The sequence below is a fragment of the Hemibagrus wyckioides genome, linkage group LG11 (assembly GCF_019097595.1).
Source record: "Hemibagrus wyckioides isolate EC202008001 linkage group LG11, SWU_Hwy_1.0, whole genome shotgun sequence".
NCBI classification, from domain to species: domain Eukaryota; kingdom Metazoa; phylum Chordata; class Actinopteri; order Siluriformes; family Bagridae; genus Hemibagrus; species Hemibagrus wyckioides.
The window spans coordinates 26,756,953-26,779,301 of NC_080720.1; the positions used below are offsets into that span (position 1 = coordinate 26,756,953).

The window sequence follows — 22,349 nt, forward strand, 5'->3', positions numbered from 1 at the left end:
CACACCTCCAGCCAATGAAGAGGAAAGTGCTTTTCGTTTCATTTCTTATAAAGACGTGACCTTTTTTTCAATTTCTATAGTATACTTAAAGATATTGTTGAAGGGTTCTAAATCTAAGCTCATCATCTATAGCATTACTCAACAAAAAAATTTGACTGAAACATCACTTTAAAATTTAACAATCTACTGCATACAAATTCAGATATATTGGCAGCTTTTTGAATTTCCACATTGTCTAACCTTTCTTGTCAATAATAAAAAAATCCTAATGTGTGATTCATTTGCAAAATCTTCAAGATGTTGACAAATCTACATATTTTGAACAAGATAGATTAAAAAAAAAAGAAAATCCCTAAATGGACAGCCTAAAGATACATGAGATGACTGTGGACGCTTAGAAACCATAAAGATGACTTAAGATGGTCCATGATTGCTATGAACATTTTTACACTCAAGTCTCCATCAGTGAACAGCTGACAAGAGATTAGAAATAGACCTTCAGTAAGAAGAGGCCAACCCTACAAGGATCCTGAGGCATCCAGAGATGGACCGGTTACAGTTGGATTCTGCTTCGTGAGGATTTGGGTATTCAAAGCAACGATGCCAACCCTATGTGGACTTTGATGATGACAACAACCTCCTAATTAAAACACACACTAACATTCTACATATGCTGTATCTGCATCACACAACTGACTGTACATGACTGCAGAAAGGACATTGTTCATAATCACACTGTTCGGTGTTTAGAATAATTTATAATCACACTCTCTAGTGTCACCCAAATGAGGATGAGGTTCCCTTTTGAGTCTGGTTCCTCTCAAGGTTTCTTCCTTATACCATCTGATGGGAGTTGCCCCTGTTGCTAGGACGTTTTGCGCTATGTTTTTTTGTTTCTTATGTTCTGTAAAGCTGCTTTGAGACAATGTCCGTTGTTAAAAGCACTATACAAATAAACTTAAATCGAAAAAATTGAACAAAATAGATTTCATGTTATAAAACTATAGTGAAGTCAGAAATGACTCTGATTCTTATAGGCACATAAGTTCCTCATATGCTCATAAGTTCCTGGTTACACAGTTGCACAGTATAGTACACAGTTATAGATAGGAAATAATTGATAATCAAGCTATTCTTTGGCACTCAGATAAGGATTGGTTCCCTTTTGAGTCTGGTTCGTCTCTAGGATTCATTTTTCCTATGGTCTCATGGAGCTTTTCTAAAATATAAAAATAATATGGAATTGAGCATAAAGACAAATAAACTAAAAAAAACCCAGCCCGGTTTAGACCACGCCCACTCCGTGTTAAATCTAAATGATGGTACTAAGATGTACAGGTATTCTATGGGTTTCTTTCTGAAACCCCACTCCACCATAGGCTTGTATCCAGGTGCTTTTTTTTTTGACAAATTGCTTCTCTAAAATTACAAATGGCGTTAAAGACGGGTTAACATCAGTCTGGTGCAGATGGTGCTGCTCCAAAACAGTCCGCGCCTCCGTCAGCTGGCAGCGCGTGTCGGGTGACGTCAGCTAGGAGGCGGAGCTCCGGGCGGTGACACGTCACTAAACAAGCGGAGACGTCGTCTTGTCCTCGAGGCGTTTAGAAAAGAGGCTTTGTATCGAGGCGCTTTCTCTCCTCCGAGAGCAGCTCGTTGTCTGTGTCAGTAGCGGGCGATAGAAAGACAGGCCAGGCGGCGGTTAATCAGCAATGCGGATTGCGACGCTAATCTCTCTGGCCAGGCCGATCGGCCCGGTGGTGGTAGGCATCTCTCTGGGCTTCACTCTCAGCCTGCTCAGCGTCACATGGGTGGACGAGAGCTGCGGTTACGGGGCCGTCGGTGTGACCGAGGAGGCGCCGGTGGCTGCGCCGGGAGGCGCGAAGGGCGCGCGCAAGCCGAGCTCGATAGCAACGGGCAACGCCGAGGAGGATGACTTCCAGCCCAAAATAGTGCCATACAACAAGCCCGCCCAACAAGATCCACCGAAGAAAGTTTTCAGGTAAGCTCATAAGCCTTGTTTCTGGAGTTGTTTCATGGATGATTCGCGAGCCAGTCGATTCTTCATGAACGACTCTTTAAATGCAGCCCAGGAGAAACAACTCGCCACGACGGACGTGCAGGAAAAGAGGCTTTGTTAGATTTGAACATTTATTCACTGTGCTCTCTTTGTTTAATAATGATCCATTGTGATTGTACTGCAGTGTTAGTTATGAACATAAACATCTTTTATGATAAAGCAGTAGACTTGTTTTGTTTATTTATTTTTGTTTCTTTAGCTCTAAACAGTGCCAGGATAAGTGTGTGATTGTGTTTTGCAGAAAGATTCAACTCGCACTATTTTTTTTTTTTGGATTAAAACTAATGGGAGTTTCAGTAGTTGAAGAAGTAGAAGAATCACTGAAGCTGAGTCTAAATGCCAATCACTATTTTGGAGCGTCCACGCCCGTCTGCCCCTGCCTAAAGGCCACATCTGTGCTCTCTTATTCCACAACCAGTTCATACATTAGAAGTCTTTAGAGGCGCTTGACATGGCATATTGTTTTCTGCAAGCATCAACAATCCCTAGGGTTTCCACACTGCTATGATTAAAGACATTTGATCTAACGCTTTTGATGTCTGCCCTAGCTCCTGTTATTAAAAGGAGCTCAGCATCCTGTTGTAGACTTCAAGTTGTTCATTCACTTCCCAGTGATTGCATTTCAGGCAGAGGATATGTGTGAATATTTCTACGTTTAGTCCAGACATGCTATGATGCTACGATTGGGGTGCTAATCAATTTTTTTAAGCTTAACTTAAAGGTGGAATAATGAGCTCTAAATGCACCACAGGGAAGATCTGGGGAAGAAAAAAAATTCTATCTGAGATGCCATTTGTGATCAATTAGTCCGAAATCTTTAGGCAAATCTTTGCTTAGTGTGAGGAAACGGACTGTGGAGATAACACAAAGAAACAAGTCTGTTTAATTTGTCTGTAAACTTAACATAACTCTCCCCCCCCCCCTTTCAGAGCCAAGTACGCCAGCACGGAGCTGGGTATTCATGAGCGTCTCTTCGTAGCAGTCATGACCTCCAAAAACAACTTAAACACATTAGCTGTGGCAGTGAACAGGACCCTGAATCACCACCTGGATGGCCGGCTTATCTTTTTCACCAGCTCTCACAACCGCAAAGTCCCTCACGGGATGTTTGTGGTGGCCCACGGTCATGAGCATCCTGTGCCCAACATGGTACAGACCGTGCAGTATCTTTTGGAGCACCATGTAGTAGAGTACGACTGGTTCTACATACTTCAGGATGACACTTACATCCAGCCTGACCGACTGAAGACGCTGGTGGGCCACTTGAGCATGGACCTCCAGTTGTACATGGGCCACCCAGGGGAGTTCATTGGAGGTGAAGCCCAGGGAAGGTACTGTCATGGAGGTTCAGGTTTCCTCCTGTCCAGGGCCTTATTGCTGAAGCTTAAGCCCTTCTTGGAGCATTGTCGGACTGACATTGTTAGTGTCAGGCCTGATGAGTGGCTTGGGCGCTGCATCCTCGATTATGCTGGCATTGGCTGTGTGAAGGAGTATGAGGTAAGACAGATCCATTGTATGAAGGGAAATTGTCTGCGAAAACCCATGAAAATGACAGAAATGGAATTTTTTCTGACAGTAACATAATTTGAGGCCTCTGTTTAAAGGGCCATAAATATCTGTTTACCAAAATGGCATGCAAATGATTTTATTTAGGTCACTGGCTCTCTCTGCCTGCAGCCTTTGGTAAGGAGTCTGTATACCAATGTCTACAATCTTGTTCGCAATTTGTTCTTGGGATAGGTATCCTATACACTGTATAGAAATAGACATAAGCCTATTCAGTTCAGTTTGTAATCAGATACAATGCGCCTGTGCCGTCAGAACATTAATGCAGAGAAGTGCACTGTACAGATGCTGGAAAACGGTGTAAAAATGTTTAAATGAACTGAAAAAAGAAATATGGCCTATAGAATAGAACTGATTTAATTATTGCTTATTTCTCCACTGATGTTAGCAGGAGCAGAGATCAGTCTTGTGATTGTACCTCAGCTGAAAAGACAGATATGAATGATGCTGATAATCAAAGGGACAACTTATTTCCCTTTCTGAATTTTAATTTTTTTTTTTTTTTCTCAAATTTGGCAATAATGGCATCTTTTCATGAGTAGATTAGGTTCTGAATGTAGAAGAAGTAGTGTGATTAATTTAGTGTGTCTTTCCATGGTTTTGGACTAAGTTGGGTTTGAAATCTGTGCAATAAATCACTATGTTTTATAGTTAAGGAAAACTTATTTGGAAAGTTTATACATTTATAATAACTTATTTCAGTTGAGGAATAAGGAATGATTTATGTTAGAAAATGTCACATTTTTACCATGTGAAGGTTTTTTTTTTCTTTTTCTGCAGACCAACATACAATTATGACTCATAATTTTAATGGCTCCCTTTTTTCTACCCTCTTTCATGCAGCTCTTCCTCACATATTTTCTAATTTTGTTGCTTTCCAACGTTGTTCTGCTTCATGACTTTCCAAACACGAGAGTATACGCCTCTTCACTAGAGGTTGGACTCGCTACTGACGATTCTCCTCATGAGGCCCTGTTAAATTGTATGTAAAATAGCATCCACATTGGCATAGAGATTTATATGCAGGATAGTTTGACAGATTTTAACCTGGCATGGATCATCCTGGCCAGCTCCGAAAGCAGACCAGTGTAGATAAAGCAAACTGTTCATGTTGCCTGATTCCGCTAAGAGCTCCACGTTTATGCTGGCCACAAGTGCCCTCATTTTTCAACCTCAGCTCTCGTGTGTCAGCAGGAAACCACAATTCCCAGGAGTCTTTGCCTCCGATGAGAAGGTGGCTTGTTTCGTATTGAGACACAGTACAGCGAAGTGCAACGTTGGCTCAGAATTCTGAACGCTAACAGTATTTCAGGGCCAAAGTCCCTATTTCTGATGCAGATGCACTTGCAAGGAAGCAGTCATAAGTCTGTGAAACTCGGCGCAGTCTCGCAGAACATATCCCAAGATGCATTGCCATGTGCAGCCATGCTGTTTCATCTAACTGCCAAATAGCTTAAACTGCACCACTCTGGTTTTATGAGTGATTCCACTGATGGGGGGTCATTTAGCCCCTTAATCCATGTCAGGCAACATCACATTTTTATGAGATTTTTTTTGCTGACAATGGTGACATTTTAATCCTAAACGAATAACAGGGATTTTTTAATAGCATGTAATTAGCAAATAGACATAATAATGTCATGAGAGCTTTGAACGCGTTCAAAAGTTAACATATATTTTTACTGTATAATTTTAATAACAGATTGTCAGTTAACATAAAAAAGTGGAATGAGAGAACATGGGCATAAACATGAACATAAATTTGTGTTGAATGTGATTTGTGAAAATTCCAAATGGTTCATAGGCTCAATAGGAGCATGCAGTATAACAGTTTTCTGCAATCTTTCACTGCTGTGTGCTTCACTGTGAGACACACTTTATTATGTTATATACTGAGAACCTTTAGTGCTGCAACATTGGTGCAAGAGGTATTACTAAACATGCACAGAAGTGGAGTATTTTTCTCCTTAATAAAATGAGAGATGAGAAATTAATTTTGAACACTATTAACCATCAGGAAGCCTCACCCAATTCTCCCCATGTCACATGCTTTAGTCTGGCTTCCCAGGGTGTACTTACTTTCTGTCAAGATTATTTTGAATTAATTAAGATGAAATAAATTATATCAGTTATGGCATGTTTGACACCAGTTAAAGGAAATGTTTTTTTGGAGAATAGCCCAAAAATCTGTCATTCAGGTTTCATGAGTGCCACTGCCTACAAGCAGTTCCTGACTGCTGGAAATATTATTACCCACCAATCGTACCACCCTACTCTCCTTAGACCTGTGGAAATGCACTTGTTTTGGAGAATTAAATTGTTCAACACGATTTTTTTTATTAAATGGTGAATCAGGAACAGGGAACAGTTCACACTGCACAAGCCTAATGTATGGGGAATACTTTTACCTTTTACCTTTACAGATATACATGTAAAGTAATCAGTGAAACACAAATAATGATGTTTTAATGATGTTAGGTCTTTTTCCACCTTTTAATGTTTTTACCAACCAACAAAATTCAGTTGAAAAACAAATAAGCATTTTCGGGGGAAAAGAAACAACAAGTGTGCACACGCCTTAACTAATCCTATGGTAAAGCACCTGTTGCTTGTAATAAAACACTCAGTCTGTTGTGGAAATGCCTCCCGAATTCTTGATTTATTGCACTCTTCCTTGCCAAAATGCTCCAGATCTGTCAAATAAAGAAGGGATCTCCTTTATGCAACACTCTCCAAGTCATTTTACAGGTTTTTAGAATAGATTTAGATCAAGATTCAAAAACATTGAGCTGCTTTTTCGTACATTTTTTTCTTTATTGGTGATTTCTTTGGGTCATTGGCATGTTAGAAGGTTTTGTACATGGGTTTGAATCTGTTTACTTAATCCTGTGCAGAGTCGCATGCTCTGTTACAAAAAGGTGTGCACACTATACAACCAGGTTATTCTTCTGCTTTTCTCTAAAACGTTTTTTTTTATTTTTCTTGAATTTTTTAAGTCACATTAAAGATGGAAAAAGATCTGTCATCATTTATCTTGGTTTAATTTTTTTACGTTACAAAAAATAAAGCTTCACACATTGTTCTGAAGCAAGAGGTCCTGACTGTTGACAGGCAGTTATGTAGGCAGTCGACGTTATTTGTTTTAATGAGCCTAGGGCAGCCATAGCAAGTTTCCTCTGATCAGATATTTTGCTGCTGAAATGCCAGGAAAACTGTTCTATTACAAAAAATAATATGAATGTATTATGTCTTAATTATCTTTAAACTACAGGACAGTGAGACAATTGCTGAAAGACTTTCCAGTTGCCAATCAGAAAGGTTTATATGCGTAGTCGGGTCTATACAAATTTGGACATTGACAAAGTTATTGTTTTTGTGGCTGACTTGCAACAGTGCAGTATATTGGAGTAAATAAAAAGTGCAGACTTTCTACAGTAATGTATTTATCTCTCTGAAATTAAATTGTCATTATTAATACTTGTTTGCAAATTTTTTTGCAATTGACGACCGAGCAGGTTTTTACACTGGCAGTTTAGTCTAAAATGGAGCACAGTGTGCATGGAAGATTGGTAATATGAAAGCTGTCATGTGGACCACTGTGATGCCAAACCCAAAACTACTTGTGGGTGTGAGTTTGGGTTGCAATAGAACTGTGACATGATTCCCATGAACATAAACATAGCACGTACTCAAGTCCACACTTGTTCAGGAAGTAAAGTTGTGTGTGCAAATGTTTTTTTTACCCGATGACATCATTACTTTTCACAACACGTGTAGCACGAGTGGCATGGGAACATTGTGGGACACCAGTTTTTGTGTTGTGATGACGCACCAGGGTTCGAAACCCGAAACCAGACCAACACTGCACAGGATACTAGTCACAATCGCACTTGTATTAGATTGCAGCAAACATGCCAAGTGTGAAAACCACCTGACTGAAGTGTAGAAGTCATCACCAGATGCTAGGTTTCTTCCTGGTAATGCTCCGTCAGGCATTTACTGCAGCTGTCTTCAGTTCCTTTTGCTCTTCCTTCAGTTTTCAGTGAAATGCATGCTCAGTTGGTTTCAGGTCAGATTGTAGACTTGGCCATTGCAGAATATTTAACTTGTTTGCCTTTAAAAAAAAAGTTTCCAAGTATGCTTTGTGTCTAAAGAGTTTTGAAGCAAACTGAATGTGAGTGCATGTTCAAGCTGTATCTACATCATTCTGCTTTAGCTTTTTCATTGTTCAGTGATACTCTCATACATTTCACAGCCACATGTGTATTTTTAAAAGCAAGTGTAATCCAGGCTTTGCAAGAGGTTTGATTGAACTGTGGCTGTGTGGTTTAACATCGACAAGCCAGGCAGAGTTACAGGGAGATGACTGACAATATAGCAAAACTCCAGCCAATACAAAATCACCACTTCTCAGAAAGCAAGGATCCAGACACTCCAACTTTATTTATCCCAAGACAGATCTACGACGCAAACATAGTCGGCTATTATAGTTTTTGGTTTCCGTTGCAAATAAAGTTTGGATCTTGGCACATGTTCACTCAGTGGCAGTAGGATTAGCAAAGACGAATACGTAGTCTTTGATGCGAGCAAGCCAGAAGTGAAAGGACTTCCTGCCCTCTGCAGGAAGGCCTGCTGAGAGTCGTTAAGTTAATTAGGGTAATTAGGATGAGATCTTTAAAACGGCATTACTACTGTCAGCAGGGGTTGTATGGACATGAGCGCTTGTCAGGGCTTTGTTCTTTTTAGTTATGATGAACTATAATTTAGAGTATATGAAAGATGCTGCATTATGCTTTTAAAGCTTGCGTGACTGAGAGCTAGTCGGTATTGGACTGCATGTCATCTATGGATATTTTTTGTTTTTTTGTCTCACAGGGTCTTCATTATAACTATTTTGAGATGAAAAACACCATGGACCTGAGTGGAGATGAAAGCCCAGACTTCCAGGACGCTCTCTCGGTTCACCCAGTGAGCAGCCCAGAGCAGATGTATCGCCTGCACAGATACTTCACAGAAAGAGAGCTACAGAAAACCTATGAAGAGATCAAGGAACTTCAGGTGAAAATCTCCCGTTCTTTATCTTTCTCACTGTAATGAGCTCCATTCTTCACCCCATTCTTTTTTTTTTTCTTTTTCCATTTGGATTATAGTTGCTATGAGATTGAACTGCTGTCAATATTTTATTTCCTCCCATATTTGAGATTCACACTTTATGTGAATCATGGATTATGAACCATGTTTAAACACCAGAGAGCTCTCTATGGGAAAAGCGAGCCATATCAGATAAGAAAATGGGGGGAGAATGGATCAGAGCCATTGCACAAACATTGGGCAATGCCAACACAGCAATTTGGAATGCTTGGATGAAACCACTGGCGTTCTAATAACCAGCCTCCAACAGGTTGGCCAAGGAAAACAGCAGTTGATAGCAGAAACGCCGTGAGAACTGTGAAGGGAAAACCCCCAAAACAACAGTCAGTAATATTAACAAGAACCTTCACAGGGCAGGGGTGAAGGTATCATCATTTATATAAATATCATAATAGAGAGCAGAAATACAGAGGCCATACCACATGATGCAATCCCCTCATCAGCAGTAAGAATCAGAAGGCCAGGTGGAAACTTGTAAAGAAATACAGAGATTATCTACAAATCCAAAACTGACCTTTACCAAAGTGATGGAAAGGTGTGTTCCTGATCTAAAAAGCTCATTGGTCAAGTACAGTGGTGGTGGTAGTGTCATGGATGCTTTCTGAAGCAGAACCACTAATCTTTATTGGTGATGTATCTCACGGTTATAGCAGCAGAATGTCTACAGAAATGTTCGTTCTGACAATTTACAGAGAAATGCACCCAACTTCATCAAGCAGCCAAAGTCAATGACCCAAAACACCTTGCCAAAACAACAAAGCACTTCATCAGGGGGAAAAGTGTAATGTTTTAGATTGGCCAAGTCTATCACCAGACTTTAACCCAATTAAGCAGCATTTTACCTTCTGAAGAGGAGACTGAAGGAAGAAACTCCTCAAAGTAAACAAAACTCAGAGAAGCTGTGGTACAAGCTTGGAAAAGCATCACACTGGTTTTATGCAGTTATTGCAAGCAAGGGCGGTGGTAGCTCAAGTGGTTAAGGCTCTGGGTCGTTGACCAGAAGTTTGGGGTTCAAGCCCCAGCACCGCCAAGTTGCCACTGTTGGGCCCTTGGGCAGACCCTGCGGTCTGACACCAAAACCGCTAAGGATGGGATATGTGAAGAAGGAATTTCACTGTGCTGTAATGTATATGTGACAAATAAAGGCAACTTAACTTATAAACTTTAACTTAACTTTAAGGGATATGCAAACAAAAAATGAGGTGTCTTTTTTATGTTCCAGTACTTTTCTACACCTAAAGATTGAGGCCACCATAGGTGCCATGTCGTATTAAAAACTGTTTAACATGTGTAGAAGTAAATAAAAGGGAATTAAACTTCCTAAGGGGTCCTGGTGGGATTCCTACCCTGCTCAAAATATTAAGGAAACACTTAATCATCACAGTATTACATCAAGTCAATCAAACTTTAAGGATATCAATCTGTCTAGTTATAAAGCATTGTGATTCACAGTTTTGCCTGCTTTTGTGCAAATGAAAGTGACAAGTGTTGGCAGTTTCTTGATGATGAGGCATAGATTCCATTGACTAGCCCTCATGTTCTCCAGCCCTTATACTGTGATGAAGTGTTCCCCTTAATTTTTTTGCAGTCTTTAAAATACCCTGCAAATATCAGGTTGAGTAAGAAGCCAGTTTAACAAGCACAGATGTATAAACAGTCTTTCTAAGAATGTTTAAAACCAGCGAAAAACTTTAAACAAGTTGGTTTATAGTGAAATGATGGTGAAACCTGGCATATACCTTTTATAATTTTAAGAACTCTTTATAGTAGAACATGTTAGACGTTCTACTGGGTTTTCCCAGGCAGACACCCATACCAAATAGGTAGCTTAAATGCAGTGGAGTGTGTACTGGTACAGGGCTCTGCAGTTTCAATTGACAGAAAGAAGGCAAAGAAAACACTACCCAGCTGTTGAAACACAATATTTTTACTGGCACTCCTACATTTCTCAGTGACCTTGTTTCAACATTGCGATTGTGACACACTCTTAAAGAAACATACATGACTGATTAACTCTACCCAAACATCAGTAATGCTTTAGTTATTGACATGTTGATCACAGCGCTTTATTTTGTGTTTGCCACAGGCGGAGATAAAGAACATCAGCCACTTGGCTGTGGATGGCAACCGGAGCACAGCATGGCCTGTAGGAGTCCCACCTCCGTTTGAGCCCAAGAGTCGGTTTGAGGTGCTGCGCTGGGATTATTTCACAGAGGAGCAGCTGTTCTCCTGTGCTGATGGCTCGCCTAAGTGCCAGCTGACTGGCGCCGACCGTGCCGACGTGGATGATGTCATTAAGGTTGCTGTGGCTGAGCTGAATAAGAAATACTCACCTGTTCTGCAACTGAGCACCCCACAGTTGGTCAATGGATACCGTCGCTTTGATCCAACCCGCGGCATGGAATACACACTTGACCTTCAGCTTCGGGCAGAGACCGAATCGGGCTCGGGGCAATCGGTATCACAGCGCGTCCATTTGCTCCGGCCGTTAAGTCGGGTTGAGATCATCCCCATGCCGTATGTGACCGAAGCCACACGAGTTCATATCTTACTACCACTAACTAGTGGGGACCGCAGCGCAGCAGTCCGGTTTCTAGATCGCTGTGCTTCAAGTCTGTTTGAGCCAGCTGAGAATGCAATACTCAGCTTCCTCTTCCTGTACGATCCTGCAGAGGCACAGAAAGTGGGCACAGATGATGTTTTTGCAGAGGTCAAGATAAAAGTGGCTGCAATTGAACGTCGCTTTCCAAATGTCAAAGTGCCATGGATCAGTGTGAAGACGGAGAACCCGGGTCTTCTGCGTGTGCTGGATGTGGTATCAAGGAAGCATCCGGCAGACACTTTATTTTTGCTAGCTACTGCTGACACAGCATTAAATCCTGAATTCCTGAATCGCTGCCGTATGAACGCTATAAGCGGCTGGCAAGTCTTCTTCCCCATCCATTTTCAAGACTTCAACCCACAAGTTGCGTATCCCGATCAGGCTCTGCCCACGGCTTCGGATTTAGTGCGTGAGGCAGGCCACTTCGACCGCTATTCTTTTGAAGAGGCGTGCTTCTATAACGGTGACTACATGTCTGCTCGGGCACACATGGAAGCAGACACACATGAGGATGAGGAGCTGCTGGAGAGCCTGGATACCTATGACGTGTTTGTGCGCTATTCAGGCCTGCATGTATTCCGTGCCGTTGAACCTGCGCTCCGTCAGGAGTACCGAAATCACACGTGCGACGCACGGCTGAGCGAGGACATCTTCCACCGCTGCCTCCAGAGCAAACGTGAAAGCATCGGCTCCCGCTCCCAGCTTGCCATGCTCATGTTCGAACAAGAACAAGGCAACAGCACCTGAGCTCTTTCATGAATCTTACTGCAGGAATCAGAGACTGGCGACGGGCTAGCATGTTCTATCCTGCGAGATTTCTACAAATCTTTTGAAAGAACATGCAAACAATAAGGTGCTGCAGAAAGCATCCTCTAAATAAGCCACCACTCCATAACCCAGCAAGGGGCAGAATGGAAACCTGCATTTGAAGGAACCTTTTTCAGAGTATGTGAAAATGTTGTGGAGGTTCTGAACTGGAGAAGGTCTCTGTGGTGGCCCTGATGGAAGCAATAAGTATTGCGGAGGAAACCTTTAGGGCTAATTTTGTTAAATTAACTTAAACTAGAGACCTCAGAAAGGGTGGAAACCATCCAGTTCCAAGCAATCTCCAAAATTGCCTGTGTTTGTTCAAAATGTATTTCTGTCTCTCATTCATTTTCATGCTTGCTATGTTTGTCAGGGGCCAATGACCAGCTCTGCCTTTCATTATGGTACAATGTATTTCATGACTTGTAAAGAATCTGGAAAAAGTGTGGGTGCCGTATTGTGCGTTTATCAAGTGGTGTTGCATTTACCCAAACTGTATTATTTGAGGAAATGGGCAACACAAATGCAGTGCTTTACAGGGATGTGTGTGTGTGTGTGTGCCTGAAATTGGCCTCTGTGGTATCAATAACTGTTAAATGAGATTATTATTATTATTATTATTATTATTATTATTATTTATAATATGTAGTGTAGTATATATTTGAGTACCTTTTATATTAATATATATATAGTATGTAGCTGCTCTAGCTGATAAGGAAGGGTGGACCTGCTGATGCACACTGAACGTTCTGGGGTTGACTGCTGACAGTACAAATAATTTCAAATGATGAGACCAAATGTTTATACAATGCACAGATTTACAAACACTAAAGCTGCTACAGTGGTAGAGTAAAGCTAAATGTGTGTAGATAATATGGCACATTCCTGGCAGGAGGTTTTAGACTATTGCTGCAGCTGAGGATTTGCCAACTTCAAACCTCCCACTTCCCTTGTTATAGCGTTCAGGCAAACTCACAAACACACTGTAAACTGGAATGCTGTTTGATTAGTGATCCATTAATATTTAAACTGGATGTAAAATACGTGTGTAATAGTGTCGAAAATGGCATGAAAGAAAAATATGGCAGGAAATGGACTGTTGGCAAAGTATCATCTAGTATTTAGTGATTTCAAATATAAACAGAAAATACAAAGGCTACTTAAAAATCCTTAAATCTTACATGTTTCTTTTTCTTACTCTTCACCGTGAGCATGTTGAAGTGACGTCGCAGAATTACAACTCTGAGAAGTTTGAGCTCTGGATGAAACCATTATGAATCGGAGTGGCGTTCAAACGAACCTTTCCTACTGGGAACTTCCCAGTTCCCATTTAGTCATGGACGCATTATTTTCAGCCTCCAACTAGGAAAAACCAGTGAAGATTCCCCAAAACTTGGAGTGGAAGTTGGGAAGATGTCTTTAGCTTATATTCTTGCTCATATTCTCTGGTCATCTACTTTAAATGAGTTATAGTGGTATGTTCTTTAGGTCAGTGAATACAGTTGATTTACTGTTTATTAAAACAGCAAACTGTATGGCCAATCGTTAAGTAAATACACCATAAAGTCATGATTAATGGTAGCTGGCTTTTTCCACCAAGCAAGTTCCTACTTCCCACTTCATTGTTTCTTTGTCCTAGCATACAGCATTTGCAAGTGTTGAAATAAAACTGTTTTTTTAGGACCCTGTGGAGATGGCTACCATTTCACACCAAAAAAACTGTCCTCATCATCGGTCACTGTGGAAAAATGAGAGCATTTTGGTCATTTATTGATATTTGAGGACTCGATACAAGCAAACCTAGAAGGAACTTATTAAAACCGAGCAATGTTTGATAGACAAAGCCAATCTAAAAAAATAAAAAGAAGAATCATGCAATGAAGCTTATATGTGAACATAAATGAACAAATGTACCTTGTGGTTAAGGCATTGTAAAACTGCAACTGTTGGGCCCCTGAGCAAGGCCCTTAAGTCCCTCTATGTATCGTAGCTGCAACTGTACTCTGACCCCAACGTCCACAGCAGGAATATGTGAAGAAAAGTATTCCACTGTGCTGTAATATGTGTGACAATAATAAAAGCTGCTTCTTCTTCTTTTAGTAGTAACGTCCAGTTGTGTACCTTAGTGACGTTTCTTTGCAAGTATGTCCATCCATTTAAGGGTACAGTGGCTCAGAGTTTGAGCTATAGGAGGTTTGGGGTTCAAATTGAACAAGAGTCCTAACCCTCAGCTGTCCAGTTGTGTCCTTTGGATAAAAGCAGAGTTAATTCTAAATACCCCCCAGTTTAGTAGAATGTTTTTAAAGAGTGTTCTTTTTCGGAATGACCCCCTATCAACCCCCTGCCCTGTGCATCAGCCCCCTCTTTACCTTTAACTTAGCAGCTACATGATGTTTTATTGCACACAATCAAAGGTTTGACAATGGAAAAGACACTGGGGTTGTGTTGTATGCAGATTTTCCCATGTTCAAGACTGAAGAATTCATTTTATTTTATTTGTGATAAAAAATATAAATACTACATATCATGTAAGTGACCTTTTCTTTTGTAGTTTCAATAATAGTCACTAGATGGCATGAAAGACAAATACATCACTTCACTAGAATAACTCATCATCTTCCATGCAGCCAGTGTCTCAGTGAGCGGCTCGCTCGGTGATCAGGTAACCTTGTTATTTTTTTTTAGTTCTAAATTAGAAATTATATTATTATAGGAAAAGATGAAAACTCTCATAAGTCTCATTCACTCTGCTGACATTCTGAAATGAAATCATTTCTTTAATTCCCGAATTGATTTCTCGTTGTTGGATGTTCTTATTAAACCATTGTGAAGTGAATTTATAAAACCATCCAATTAGTTAGCCTTCGTTGCTGTTCTTCAAACAAAAATTATTTTATTGATTTAATGTTTTATGTGCTCTTTACAAAATGAACAAAAAGAGAGACTAGCATCTTTGTTACTCCAAAAAAAAAAAAAAAAATCATGGTGATCCATATCCCATATCCACAGGCAATATTTGAGCAAATATTGATTTTCCTTTGATTCTAGGATGAGCTGTTATTAGTATCTGGCTCCCAGAGGCACTATAGGCTATTGTTTCATTCTAAGAAACATGACACATGGAAAAGTAACAAAATGATTTAACTGAGCACTTCAGCCAACTCACTTTAGCCCTGTTGGCAAAGCTGGCATGACTCTCTTCATGAGAACTGTGGTTGGCATTTCCCAGCAAAGGTCTATAACAGGACTGTGTGTATTTATAAGCTCTGTGAGAGCATTTATGAATGAATTAGATGATACATGACAGAAAACGTGAGCGATGCAGCCAACGGGTGTGTTAAAAATTCTCATCAAGTGCACTAAGAAATGATGTTTCATACTACAGTCAAGATTAAACACCGCTACAGCAGTTCAGTCCTTTCTGGTCGTCCTATCAGCAGATTAAAATAAGAAAATAAGATTGTGTCGTATCCTCAAGGTGAATACGCACTGAGGTTTTTTTTTTTGTGTGTGGCAGGATTACTAGGGATCACTGGTCTCATTTTCTAGAAAACACAAAACCTTTCTAAAAAATATTAAAAGACTGTAAATGTACCTTAAAGATGCTTTACAGGGTGTGCAAAAAAAAAAAAAATCGGATCGATTTAGGAAAATAAAAATGAAAATACACCAAAAATATAAAAAATGTAAATAAAATATTTAAAAAAAAATAAATGGAAAAAGTAAATGATAAAAAGCAATTTACATATTGCCAGTATTAAATATTATATTGTTTTATTCATATTTTTAATAAATAGATTATTATTGTTGTTGTTGTTGTTATTGTTATTATTATTGTTATATATTAACATTAAATGCAAACGTAAAAATAAAGGACACAAGATTTGGGAATTTTTACTCTTCTAATTATGGAAAAGAAAAATGTGTTGTGCTTCTTCTTTACCAGTGAGAGGATTAATCTGAATGTAAAAAATACATAAATAAATAAATAAATACATAAATAAATAAATAAACCTCCCTAAAATGCTAAGCGTCTACTGAAGAACATAATTTACATGCAGTCAAATTGGCCTTGTTCCACCGGTGCTACTGCAGGACGATGCCAATACAACCATGTGCTGAAGGAATGGAGGCGGTCTCAGCCAGTTTGACCCCCCACCTAGCCACATACCTTTACACTGGCTGAAAAGGGGCATTCACTGTGAGCTCCCTGTGGGTTTGACTTTGGCTGCAGCTTATACAGGTGATAAACAGAAATGTCCAATTCCAGTGTGTGGTTCCAACCAAGGGCCAAAAGTCTAATGAGAAATTATTGTAGACAGTGATGAAAACTACAGAGAAATCATCTCTTAGCAAGCAAAGTCCTGCTGTCCAGTGGCCTGTGTGTGATGGTTTGGTAACACTGAAGCTGGATATACACTATGGGGTTGAGCTCTCGTCCCATCACTAGCCTCCTGTTGACACAAAATAGATGACAGATTGTCAGAACTTACAGTATATACTGTGTTATTTCTATCGATTAAAAAATTGTGTTAGTCCTACTTTTTATAGTTGTAGGTGCTTTTGAGTGAAGTACAGGGATCAGCATGGGCACTCTAACTGGCCTGCAGCTATGTAGCCCCATTCACACCAAGCTGTGATGCTCTGTGTGCTCTGACACCTTTCTATCATAGCCAGCATGAACTTTTTCAGCAATATGTGCTGCACTTGCTCTTCTGTGGGATCAGACCAGATGGGCAAGACTTCACTCCCCACATGCACCAATGACCATCTCCGGTCACTGGTTGACCTTCCTTGGACCACTTTTGGAGGTATGTACCACTGTATACCGGGAATACTTAACAAGACTTGCCGTTTTGGAGATGCTCTGATCTAGACATCATATGTGTCAAAGTCACTCAAACCCTTACGTTTGCCCATTTTTCCTGCTTCCGACACAACAACCTTGAGAACTGACTGTTCAGTTACTACCTAATAAATCTCACCCCCTTGACAGATGCCACTGTAATGAGATGATCATTATTCACGTCACCTGTCAGTGGTTTTAATGTTATGGCTGATTGGTCTGTATATTAAGCCTAAGTGGCTTTTAGGAGAATCAGCTTTTTTGTAATTCATTGCAACTTATAAATATCACAAGCCACTTTATTAGGAATACCAGCCTTATTTCTTTGAGATTCTGCTCATGTCAAGACTGCATCACGTAATAGCTGCAAATATCTCAGCTGCTTATTCATGCTGGAAATCTCCCATTCTACCATATCCCATAGGTGGGTACAGATTTGTCCTTTGTGACAGTGGCACATCATCATGCTGACTTTGATCGAAGTAGCCATAAAGGGATGCACATTCAGCAACAATACTTGATTGATCTTAACAGACTTAATATGTATACCAACACCAGTGAGCCTGAACTGTTAACACAAGACAGATTGGATTCTTGGATTCATGTGTTTGCTTAGTGCCAAATTCAGACTCTACCATATGCATGTTGCAGCAGAATTTTTTATTTTTTGTATCAGACCAGGTGTTGTTTTCCAGTCTTTAACATCAGACTCTGGTTTGTATCTAAAATGACTGGACCCCTATGTGGTCTTCTGCTCTTGTAGTTCTTCCACTTTAAGGTTTAATATGTTGTGGTGTGTTATGAGATGTGTTTCTGATCAGCATGATTGTACTTGAAGTATTCTAGGCCAGCCTGACCATTCATAGCTGACGTCTGTCATAAACACCCTGTTTCCACTAACATAACCTCCACTAAACGGAAGTTTGTTTGATTTTTTTAAACACCATTTTTTAGACCTTTGCTTGCAAATCCTAGGAGATCATCTAGTTTGGCACCAGCACCTATCCCACAGACAAAATGCTTGATCTGCATGATTTTAAGCATTGCGATGCTGCCCCATGATTGGTTGAATGTGTGAAAGACATACTGTACCCAGAGTACACTTCCTGTAATGTATGTGGTTACTTTAATACTGACTTTTAATTCACTTTTAATTATTTGTGAATGATTTCATATGGACCAATGATATTTGGTCATTGCTTTACTTGTGAAAAAAAAAAAAAAAAAGAAAGAAAAAAAAAGAAAAATATTCAGCAAATTTCTGTAGAAGTGCTGGAGAATTTTTCCACTGTGAAAAGCTGGTTGAAATAAAACAAACGGAATCCTCAGCTAAGGATTTCTTCAATTCCCTGGACTTACTTTGGGCTTAAATTCCTCTAGTCTGACTGTTGCAATGGTGCTCGGTGTTAGCTGGGCTCTAAGATTCAGGTCACGGAGGTTCTTTGTTCTCTGCATCTGGTTCCTCTGGCTCTGCTGGTTCTGGTACTTCTGTGGTCTCAGGAGTCTTTTGATCCTGTATTTGATTACCTGAAAGTGGGACAGAAATATGATTAAAGGCTGTTCAGCAACTAAGAAAAGAAAGAACATAAGTGAGAGAAAAGACTGTAATACAACCCAGTCTCAACAATGTTATTTAATAACCGTGAATACTTATATAGTACTTTTCACTCTTTTTCTAAAACACTCTTTGCTTCACACAAAAACTAATTAAAAGAGCAAAAAAAGAATGCGAATAAAATGCAATAAAAAAAAAGACATTTAGTATGGAATACAAATAGTAAATTCTCAATAGTAAATTTCTCTCTCTCTCTCTCTCTCTGGTGAAATAATCCTGAGATACCACTGTTTCTGACCCCTTCTGCTCTCCGGACCTGCCAGAACCATCCTCATGCCTTACTTCAGGTTGGAGTCTCATCTCTTTGAGGCCTCACACTGCTGCTGAGGATGCTCTCATATGGACAGCCTGAAGATACATGGGATTGCTGCGGATGGTAGCGTTTAAAAACCATGAAGATGGCTTCAGATTGCAATTTCCATGAACAGCACTCGAGTCTCCATCAGTGGACTTCAACAAGATAGACTTCATGTTAAAACTTGAACGAATGACCTGGATACGCTGCACTATATAGTATGCAGTTATAGAAAGGAAATGATTTAGCATCTTTATAATATCTGGTGTTACCCAGATGAGGATGTGTTCTCTTTTGAGTCTCTACGATTCTTCCTCTTATCGTCTCAGGGAGTTTTTTTTTTTTTGCCACCGTTGCCTCAGGCTTGCTCATTAGGGATCAATTTAAAATGTACAATTTATATTCTGAATTCATCTATTTCTGTAAAGCTGCATTGTGATAATATCCATTCTTAAAATTGCTATACAAATGAAATTGAATTGAATTAAACATATTACATTTTAAAATATTATATTAATTCTCATTCTCTGACTTATGTGTGGGTTGTTTATACTCTCTCTCTCTCTCTCTCTCTCTCTCCTGATTGGCTGCCAGCTCCTACAAGAAGTCACCTTGTATTCAGACATTTTCATGCCTGAATTTGAGGTGTGATGACGTTTAACATTTCTGCATATATGAGGAAAGATTTCAGAGCAGCCACAGCAACACAGCACTGACTGAAATTCCTATTACAGGATTGTCAGCGTGACTCACAGCAACTCAGAAACAGCATATTATAAAGTATTTTTTGTCCTTCAACTCAAATGCCATTTTTTCAAATTATTAACAAAAGATTCTATGCACTGTACCTTCAAAAGAGGGTGTAATAGGGTGTAACAACAATGATAAACTGTACCTCATAGATGTAATCGAGTATCTCTAATATTGTGAGAACACTGGCGCCAATGAAAAGTCCCATCTGGCCTCCAATGTCCCCTGAATGTCACACAGACAAAAGAAAAGCTTTGTCTAAGAGTAAGAATGAAAGCGCAAGCATACTAATGGAAACCAAACTGTAACATCCACATCAACGTTGTACTTTTAATGATGTGTACATAATTCGCTTGTGCAATTTCGTCTTCTAGCTTTCAAAGTGAAAGAGTCCAATTTTCACTGCTCACTTTAGTGCAACTTTTACAATACGCACTGTTTCTGATCTTCGTATATTGTAAGTGAACAAATGGTGTGTGAATGGCATCATAAGAACACCTCGGGCGCTGGTGTACACGACAAAATCCCACCTAACAGTCCAGCTATGTCGTATGCTTTCTTCTGCTCGATCGTTTCGTAGTTCAGCGCTTCAAAGTAAACATCCAGGACGAGGAAGTTGTCCCTGCAGTATTGGAGATAAGCAGCAAAACCATGACATTCTTAATAGAAACATTCAATATCCTATTGCCATAAAAAAAATGAGAATATGTCGCTTATTGTGTTGTTATAAATAAAGGCGAATAGAGGGAAAAAAATAATTACTGGAACGAACATAATCTCAATTTAGAGCAATCTATTTAAAAAGCGCTACTTCATTTAGCCTATGCATGGAGGAGCCAAATTACATTTTCATTTTCAATATTGCAGTTTTACAAACAATAGTGAAGGAAATCGAGAGAGACGTTGTGATTATCATAAGACGCTCGGACAGCGAAAAGATTTTTAATTTTTTTCCTTGGCAAGCTTATTTTTTCCTGCTGTATTTGAATACACAGTTAATTATTCTTTAGGAAGGAGCTCTTTCTGTCATATTAACCAACTAGAAGCTGGGATATGTGTGTTTGTGTGTGTGCCTATACATACATACATATATATATACATACACATGTCAAAACATATATATACATATATATACATACACATGTCAAAACATACTTGGTTTAGGTTTAGATTGATGATGTCAGAGATTCAGATGAACTCATATATACACTACCAGTCAAAAGTTTGGACACACCTTTTAATTCAATGTTTTTTGTTTAGGGATTTATTTTCTACATTCTAGAACAATACTGGAGATTTCAAAACTATGAAATAACACACATGGACTTAAGTAATCCATAGGTAATGACAACAAACAACAGTCGGTTGTTATTTTAAGACACAAAGGTCAGGTGTTCTGGAATAGTTCTTGCAAGGACAGTATTGTCAAGTGCATTTGCAAAACCCATCAAGCACCATGATGAAACTGGCTCACATGAAGACCATCCCAGTAAAGCAAGACCAAAACTTACCTCTGCTGCAGAGGAGAAGTTCATTTAGAGTTACCAGCCTCAGAAATCACCAATTAACAGCACCTCAGATTAGAGCCGTTATGAAGGCTTTACAGAGCATCAGTAGCAGACATATCTCAATATCAACTGTTCAAGGACATTATTGTGTATTTCGGCCGCCTTCAGCATTGTTTTACAAAGAAATAAACATCAGGAAAGACCATGGAATTAGAAGGTGTGTCCAAACTTTTGACTGGTAGTATAGGTCCTCACATACAGTAGGTCCTGGGTGTGTGTGTGTGTGTGTGTGCATACAAGTCACCTGATATACTCCTCTGTTTTGTGGTACTTGCGAGAGAGGAAGCGAGCCGACCCTTTGCTTGGAATTTTAACCATCGAGAGCTCTTTTCCATAGCGTGTGATGTTACACGGTGTCTCACACACACATGAGTCTCCTGCGCTTATCTCCATCGAAGCTTTATGAAGAACAAAAATGGAGATCTTTCACTAAAGTGTCTAGAATAACACCATATTATATTATATTATATTATATTATATTATATTATATTATATTATATTATATTATATTATATTATATTATATTATATTACATGTAAGAACACTAGATTCAGTTACTAATCTGGTACACATATAGCAATAAAGTATTAAATGACACGGATAGAATTAAATCTAGTGGCATGGAGTGTTAGGTACAGTAAATTAAGCGATTGTTTTTGGAGCAGATCTTACCAAGTGCTCTGTCGACACATTTCACTTTTGCCGGTGTACAGATATCCGCTTTTCCTGCAGAAAGATGTTTGTCGTGTTGAAAAGCCTAGAACTAAAGATGCAAATTCTACCAGTGTGCATGAATGTGAATGCCGTGAGTGTTACATGAATAGGACTGATGTATGTAGATATGACTTGATGGTAAATGGAACGATGAATAGATATGACACGGTCTGTAAATGAATGGATGATTTATACTCCTTTCTATAAGATATAATCTGATTAATACCCTCAGGCCAGTCATATTCTTCAAAATAAAAAGAAATAATTACAACGATCAGACAAGAATGATATAAAAGGCAATGGCAAGGAAAGAGGTCAGGATACTAAAGGCGTGAATGGCAATGAGGTATGTCATTCT

General features: G+C 39.4%; 2 protein-coding genes across 2 annotated transcripts in view; one reads left to right on the top strand and one right to left on the bottom strand.

Annotated features, from left to right (window-relative positions):
* Nucleotides 1-1,543: 1,543 nt before the first annotated feature.
* On the top strand, nt 1,544-14,721 carry chpfb (chondroitin polymerizing factor b). Its single transcript, XM_058403476.1, has 4 exons — nt 1,544-1,999; nt 3,007-3,574; nt 8,519-8,701; nt 10,881-14,721. The coding sequence occupies exons 1-4, from the start codon at nt 1,710-1,712 to the stop codon at nt 12,141-12,143; spliced, it is 2,304 nt and encodes a 767-aa protein (XP_058259459.1). The 5' UTR covers nt 1,544-1,709; the 3' UTR covers nt 12,144-14,721.
* A 1,239-nt stretch (nt 14,722-15,960) lies between these two features.
* The window catches only part of asic4b (acid-sensing (proton-gated) ion channel family member 4b), a 36,610-nt gene continuing 30,221 nt past the window's right edge, over nt 15,961-22,349 (bottom strand). Inside the window, exons 5-10 of the mRNA XM_058403477.1 lie at nt 21,950-22,003; nt 21,522-21,675; nt 20,240-20,331; nt 19,855-19,934; nt 18,409-18,576; nt 15,961-16,657 (exon numbers count right to left, since the gene is read on the bottom strand). Coding sequence (XP_058259460.1) covers nt 16,553-16,657; nt 18,409-18,576; nt 19,855-19,934; nt 20,240-20,331; nt 21,522-21,675; nt 21,950-22,003 — 653 coding nt within the window. The 3' untranslated portion in view covers nt 15,961-16,552. The remainder of the gene's footprint in view (nt 16,658-18,408; nt 18,577-19,854; nt 19,935-20,239; nt 20,332-21,521; nt 21,676-21,949; nt 22,004-22,349) is intronic.

Excerpts from the sequence above, each read along its gene's own strand:
- chpfb (XM_058403476.1), top strand. The coding sequence starts at position 1,710 with ATGCGGATTGCGACGCTAATCTCTCTGGCCAGGCCGATCGGCCCGGTG. Across the intron at positions 2,000-3,006 it reads CCACCGAAGAAAGTTTTCAG|AGCCAAGTACGCCAGCACGG; the intron begins GTAAGCTCATAA and ends CCCCCCTTTCAG. Across the intron at positions 8,702-10,880 it reads AAGAGATCAAGGAACTTCAG|GCGGAGATAAAGAACATCAG; the intron begins GTGAAAATCTCC and ends TGTTTGCCACAG.